Raw genomic sequence first — 7,856 nt, forward strand, 5'->3', positions numbered from 1 at the left:
CGGGTCAAGAACCTAAGAGAATCTTGTCTCATGGCGTTGAAGTGTGAGTGGTTTTATAGAACATGTATTATTGACGAGAATGTCTGCAAACTTGCCCATGGCAGACAAATGATCCAAATAGTTGAATGCTCTTACAAAGAGACTGCTACAATGTGGTTGAATGCTCTTAGAAAGAGACTGCTACAATGTAGTTGAATGCTCTTACAAAGAATTTTCAATTCTTCTGCTCTAAATGAAAGCCACGCGATCAATCCAAATACACTGAAAGTTGATGTATCTCAGAGATTTATAATGCTTCCACATTCCGCGATCTCATCGATCAAACGAGCGTTGATATATAAACTATTTTAGTGAAATCTTCTGTCCACTTTGCTCATCTCTGTAACTGAGGTCCAGAAGAAGGATTGATCATTTAAATTCTGTAAATTTCTCTTTTCTGTGGATGGTTCACTTCGATGAGAAGCATCATGCATGCATTTCAGATCCATGAAAAGGTTTGTCATCCTCAGCGCAGGAGCTTATATGATCTGTCAACGCTTCCAGCATCGTCCATATCTCCGTCCGCCGAGGGTGCGCTTGATCCCCTGCCACAAAGGAGCTCGCTTTCCCTTCCACATGGATGGCACTGCGCGCGGGCGTCTTCTTGCTCCCTCTGCTCCCGACCAGCTTCCGAACCCTGCAAGCCTCCTCTTTCCTATCGGCATTCAGGTAGATGTTGGACAGCTGCACATACACCCCCTCGTCGTCTCCATCGCCCTCGGTGAAGCGCTGGAGCTCCGCCACAGCTGTCTCCGCCAGTTCCACATTTCCCTGTATCCTGCATCCTGTCAGCAACGAGCCCCACACCGAGGCCAGCGGCCTCATCGGCATTCTGCGTATGAGCCGCAGAGCTTCCTCCAACCTCCCCACCCGGCACAGCATATCCACGGCGCAGCTGTAATGCTCGTGCTCCGGCGACACTGCGTACTTAGCCTCCATGTCACCCAATAGAAGCAAGCCATCCTCCAGGCGGCCGGCATGCGCACAGGCGGCCAGCGCCCCGAGCAGCACGACCCCGTCCGGGCGCAACTGGTCCTCCTCCTGCATCCGCCGCAGGCAAGCGATCGCCTTCTCCGGGAAGCCGTGCATCGCGTAGGCCCCGATCATGGTCGCCCACATGTGGTTGTTTCTTGTAGGCACCGCGTCGAAAACCTCCACGGCATCTTTTATGCAGCCGCACTTGGCGTACATGCTCACGAGAGCCGAGCCCAGGAAGGTGTCCTTCACAGGGATAGGGTGCGTCCTTGGCGGCGAGATATTTGTGGATTTGGACGCCCTGCTCGAGAGCGCCTGCGTGGGCGCAGGCAGTGAGGGCGGTGGTGACGGCGAAGTTGTCAGGCTCTAAGTTGGAGAGCAGCAAACGATCGAAAAGACGAAGCGCCTCGGAGGGAACGCCGCGCCGGATGAAGGCGTTCATCATGACGTCGTAGTGGACGGCGTCGGGGTTGGGGATTTCGTCGAACAGCTTCGGGGCGTCGTCGATGGCGTGGGAGTAGAGCCGCAGAAGGGCGGTCTGGACGTAGGGGTCGGCAGAGGAGAGGCCGTTCTTGACGACGAGGGAGTGGACCTGGGCGCCATCGACGAGGGCTCCGGAAGCGGCGCAGGCGGCGAGAACGAAAGGGAAGGAGAGATGGTCGGCGGCGGCGGAGGCGAGAAGGCGGCGAAATAGAGGGAGGGCGGCAAGGGGATGGGGGCCGCGGGCGTGGGCGCGGATGAGGGCGTTGTGGGCGAAGGTGTTGGGGGGATAAGGGGAGTGGTGGAAGAGAAGGGAGGCGTAGGGGAGGGCGGGTGGGCGGAGGGAGCAAGCGGCGAGGATGAGGCGGCTGAGGGCAAAAGGGTGGAGGTGGAGGCTACCAACCAGGAAGAGGGCGTGGGCGGCACGGAGGTGGCGCTCGGAGGAGCAGCGACGGAGAAGGAACATGCAGCGGTTCCATGTGGGGGTGTGGACCTCCGGCGCCACCATGCGGATTTGGTTCCTTCGACTCGGGTCGGGTCAAATCCATTTATCTGGTTCCCATGCTGAAGTAGCATAGTCTTCTTATCCAACGAAATCAATTTTACTACATTATTATTTAAGGGTTTCCTTCCTCTCTTCTTCTTCTTCTTCTTCTTCTTCCTCAATTCTTCAACACTTTCTCAAGATTTATCTTTAATGTCTTCCACTCAATCTAATATCAACCTTGGTTGGACCTTCGCTATTACCAGGTCATGGACTCTTCGCTTATCAACATTTATTCTACTTTTCACCTACCAACATCATTTGCTAGACTTTCCCTGTCGTTGCCAAATACTTAGTTTGATTCACTTGGTTATCATCTAATTTAAATTTCAAATATCTAATTAATTTTGGCATATTAACTTAATTATAAGTTTGCCCAACTATGATTGCTCAAAACTTTGATCTAACAACACCAACAACACCAATGTTGCAGTAAAAAAAGAAAACCATCACTTCAATGGTTTCACATGATTGATCCCACAACTATCGGTGAGGAGATAAATCAGAAAACTACAATTAGTCATTACGAAGAGGGCATTACTTCGACTTCGTCGAAATTCGACTCTTGTCGATTGTAGTAAATATGTTTCATAATAATTAACTCAATCATTCCTGAAAATAAAAAAAGCACTACCAACAAGACCTCTATAAGAATGGCAAGGAGAGAAGAGCACAATAATAATGGGCGACAATAATAAATATAATAGTGCATTTAGTAGGAGTCAACTTTTGCATTGGGTGTAGCTCCAAGCGTCCAGCAATAGCTGGAGTGCAATGGGCATGAATGATGATCGATGCTATATTAGTACACTGGTGCTCTAATTGGTCATGCTCGATCATGAATTTTTGATGTGATGGGTAAATAATTTAAATTAGAATTGTTCATAATGTGCATGACGTCGTGTAGTAGGGACTTGATAAACTATGCTCAAAGCTCATGGAACTTGACTTGATGGCTAACAAGGTCCATTGGAGATCGATAAATGATGGAATGAAACATCCAAAATACCCTAAGGTGAAGAGCATCAAGGTGGCAACCCTAATGATAACCAATAAAGATGGATTGCGTAGATGAATTAGTGGAGGATGACACATGAAATGTTTCGAAGGTTTGATACATCTGAGAGATTGATGATCAATAAGAGATAGCTTCATTGGCAAAGTAAGGTATAGTAGGTAAACTCTAATGTGAGTTTGTGAGAGCAAGCAAATTGTATTTTGGAATTCAAGTAGTATATACTTGACTTAGGTAATGACTTGAGTATTAGTTTTGTCATAGTCAATAATCTAATCGTTTGGCGGTTGATCCTAATTGAGTAGTGTGCTAAGTCAATTAGGAGTTGACTCAAGATGGTCTACTTGTAAATAAAATATTTCTATTTGGAATGCAGTCAAATAAACAATCGTTTGATCAAGTTGAGTCGAATAGGCAGTTAACTGAATCCCTAAGAGAAGTTTATAAAAAATTATTGATCAAGCAAAGAAAAGTTATAGTCGTTAGATAACTTACACAATAAAGTCGCTCATCTAACTAGATTGTGAGTGAGATAACTAAAGAGTCATTGTCAGGTAAAAGTAAAATAGTAGACTAAAGTTAAGGTGAATCGACTTAGAGATTCATTGTCAAGCAAAAGGTTAAAACAATCATAAAAATAGTTGATTAGAAATGGTTGAGTTGACTAGCTTATTGTAGAATCAAAAAAAATTATGACACATGTTTGATGACAACTTGTATAATAGAGGACCAAGGAAGCAGGGGCGGAGGCAAGTTTCCACGAGAGGGGGAGTCATATTTTAAATATTTAATAATTAATTATTAATTTTAAAATAAATATATTAAAATATTAGTAATTTATTTCAAAAAAATAAAATGCTGGGGGGGGGGGGGGCGGTGGCCCCTACCTGCCCCCCTCGTGGCTCCGCCCCTGCAAGGAAGCTTATTATGGTTGGCAAATTTGTACTTAATTCTACATTTTCATACTCACATTGTATAATTCTGGTCTCAATTATTGTATGTTTTCTTTTTTTTTTTCCTTCATTGTAAAGAAGATATATTGTAAGAGTTTTCTTGACCTTCAAAAGGAGAAAATTAGTAAAATTTAAAAGCGACTTATGTCAAGCATCATAAGGCATAAGTATAAATCAAGGGTTTTAATATAAAAAACTTTGATAAAATATTTTTAATACTTCGTTTATATTAAACCTTTAAAATATGTTTTTTAGAAACCCATTCATAGTCTATTTCAACTTAAAAACACCTAGATACTCTATTAAAATTCTCAAATAATATTATATATATATAATTAGACAAAAATCAAAAGGGTGTCCATCATTTATCAAAACATCATATAAGTGCCTCTTTTTCAAAAACCATCACATGGGCACCCCATTAAAGTGAAGTGTCCAAAATACGCTTAATGTAAATCTAATTTAAATTTTTTATATTTCCAAACCGGATTTAGTGTCTAAGGTTTGAGCTTTAACCTCCTGGAACTTCAACTTAAAAACTTCTTCTCTTCTTCCTCCCTTCTTTAATTTAGGGTTTAACTTTTCCTCCCAATGTAGGGTTTGCTTTTTTTTCTTTTTTCGTTTGCAGGTTTTTTTAAGATCTTATTTGCATGACAACTTTTTTTTTTCTTTTTTCTTATTTCAAAAATAGATTTTCTTGTTATAAACTCTAATAAGTTCAGTTTTCTGTATTTTATTTTATTGTTAATGTGTTCTTAAATGAGTCAAACGAATGAGATTTGACATCTACTACATTTCAAATAATCTGATCACAATTGATCATATAGAAGTTAGCAAGTAACTGCTACAACGTGTAGCAATTGGTTGTTAGCTTATACAATATTGTCATTATTTTATATTGATTTTTCTTATTGGAAAGTGATAACATAGTTAAAATAATATTTTAATGTGCAAAATAAACGAAGGAGACTTCATGACACCCACTACATTTCAAATGAACATTATTTAATCACAATGACCGTGCAAAAGCTAGCGCATAACTGCTATAATGTGTAGCAGCTAGATGCTAACTTCTATAACAGTGACATTATCTTATTTTGACATTACTTATTGGAGAGTGATAACATAGTTAAACTAATATTTCAATGAGCAAAATAAAAGAAGTGGACTCCATGACATCCACTACATTTTAAATGAATATTATTTAATCACGATTGACCATGTAGAAGCTAACATGTAATTATTATAACATGTAATAATTGATTGTTAGTTTCTACAAAGTGTCATTATAAGACTTGGTTAAAACAACATTTCAAATAACAAAACAAAATGAAGGAGACTCCATGACACCCACATTTCAAATGAACATCTTTTGATCATGATCGACTGTGTAGACGTTAATAAGTAGCTGCTACAACGTGTAACAACTAGTTGTTAACTTCTAAACAAGATCATTATATCATTTTGATTGTATTTATTAAAAAGTGATAAACTAATTAATATAATATTTCAATGAGCAAACCAAATGAAGGCAACTCCATGACACATACTACAAATAATATTTTAAATGAATATTATTTGATCATGATCGATTATGTAGAAGCTAGTAGGTAGCTAATATAACATGTAACAATTGGTTGTTAGCTTTTACAAAGTCTATTTTAGACTGTTTAGAAAACTAAACTATTAAATCCGATTCAAAAATATAAAAATTTTAAATCAGACATGCATTAAAGGTATTTCAGATCATTCACTTTAAATGGGCCACCCATGTGATGTTTTTTTTTAAAAAAAGGCACCCTTTTAATTTTTGCCCTATATAATTTTGCTAACTAAATTGATATATTTTTTTAACATCTAAAATAATTTTATTTGATCAAAATACTTTAATAATTCAAGTATTATAATATTTCTTCGCTCTAATTTTGTATTGTAACTAAATTTAATTAAATGGTGAAAATATAAAAATAATATAAGTATATATTTAGGATGTTTTATAATAATTATATAGTATATTTTGACAATTAATTTCATTTCTAAAGTATGTAAATTTCAAAAATAATCATAATAACCATTAAAGATAATAAATAGACTTTTAATTACTATATGAAAGTATAGAGAACATCTATCAAGTACATAGTTAAATGCTTAATACTACGTATCAAACATAAAAAATTTAATATTTTAATATCTGGTTACATAATTTGGTTTTACAAAAATTATTAGCCAACTTAACTTTCGTTGTTTTAATACTCAACAACACTTGAAGTAAAATTTTTGAATGCCAAAATTTATTATATATGAAAAGATGTTATTATCTTTTATCATTCAACTAAGGTTAACTAAAATTTAATTGTATACAAGGGTTAATGGGTTTCGACTATTTCAGAGGTAAGGATTTTAGATGGATAATTATGAAAAAGAAATTAATTTCTTGATCAAAGATTGAAAATTAAGACCCTTTTTAAGTAATTTTCTTTTAAAAGGGGTCAAATATGCAAAAAAAGGTGTGATTATTAACTTACTATAATCCTTTTTCACTAATGCTTTAGTGATATTTTTTTTCAAAAAATACCAGAAAATAAATATAAAAAAATTGGTTCCTGAAAAACCAAAAGAAAAAAATTCTAAAAAAACGATGAGTCTTAAAAATAAATAAATTAAAATTAGAGATAATTTTTTAAAAAAGGTCATGTATCCTATTATTATTTAAAATGCCTAATATGATTTTTAAAAATTCTATAATATATTTTGAGAATCAACTAAATTTTGATAATTAAATTCTAAAATAAAAATGATCGTAATAGAATTAGAAATAGTAAATATATGCACTTGTAATATTACATAACAAGTACGGTTTAAACTACCTAAACTTTATATTATTTAAATTTATTTAATAAGCAACATGAATTAATTCAAATCAAGTTTAAAATGAATGAGGTCGTTAAAATAGTTATTCAAGTTTGACTTAATTTTGTTATGAGTTTAAGATTAATTTATTTAGATGTTATCAAATTTTGAATTTAAATTTATTTGATTGTTCCAATCTTTGACATTTTAAAATTGTTTAGTTGGTTAATAAATTTGATATTATAAATTTATTTATTCTTTTTGAGATTTGATAATAATTCTATTATTGAATATAGTTCATAAATTTTATTTATGTAAATATTATTTTTTATTTATGAATATTAGAGTGGAATAAATTTATTTATTTATTTAATAAATTATTTAAATTTATTGATTTAATTAATTTTTTATATATCAATTAATATTTAATTCATTTATAACTATTCAATAACACTTCAAAGGAATTTTTCGTCTCCTTAATAATTATTTGGACATATTTTTAAAAAATTTTATCAGTTCTAAATTAAAAAAAAATCATTATTTTCTTTATTTAAAAATTGTTTTAATATTTAATTATTAAAAAATCATATATGAGTGTTTTTGGATTATTTTTTTTAACTTTTAAAAGGTCTAAAAGTATCTAAAAAAAATAGAGATGGGGGCAGCCCGGTGCACGAAGCTGCCGCCATGCGAGGTCCGGGGAAAGGATCCATTGTACGCAGCCTTACCTTGCCTTTGGCAAGAGGCTGTTTCCATGATTTGAACCCGTGACCTCTAGGTCACATGGCAGCAACCTTACCGTTGCCACCTTAGTGGCCCCACACGATCGCCCTCCCCCCCCCGACCATTTGTGAGGAGGTAAATCGGGAAACTGCAGTTGGTCACAACACAGGAGGGTGTTGCCTGAATTCGCCAGGATTCGAACCCTTGTCATCTTCTGCAACTCTGTTACATCGTAACCAACTCAGCTATGTCCCGGGGGCCTTTTCATAGCAACTGC

General features: G+C 36.2%; 1 protein-coding gene across 1 annotated transcript; it reads right to left on the minus strand.

Moving 5' to 3' along the window:
• Positions 1-79: 79 nt before the first annotated feature.
• Positions 80-1,961, minus strand: LOC141846060 (putative pentatricopeptide repeat-containing protein At3g28640). The gene is given in 2 exon segments (XM_074734048.1): positions 80-1,275; positions 1,277-1,961. Coding segments are annotated over 2 exon segments (1,494 nt in total). The 5' UTR covers position 1,961; the 3' UTR covers positions 80-465.
• Positions 1,962-7,856: the final 5,895 nt, after the last annotated feature.

This window comes from Curcuma longa, chromosome 15 (assembly GCF_044706935.1).
Source record: "Curcuma longa cultivar G26 ecotype Majalengka, Jawa Barat chromosome 15, ITB_CL_G26_1.1, whole genome shotgun sequence".
Lineage (NCBI taxonomy): Eukaryota > Viridiplantae > Streptophyta > Magnoliopsida > Zingiberales > Zingiberaceae > Curcuma > Curcuma longa.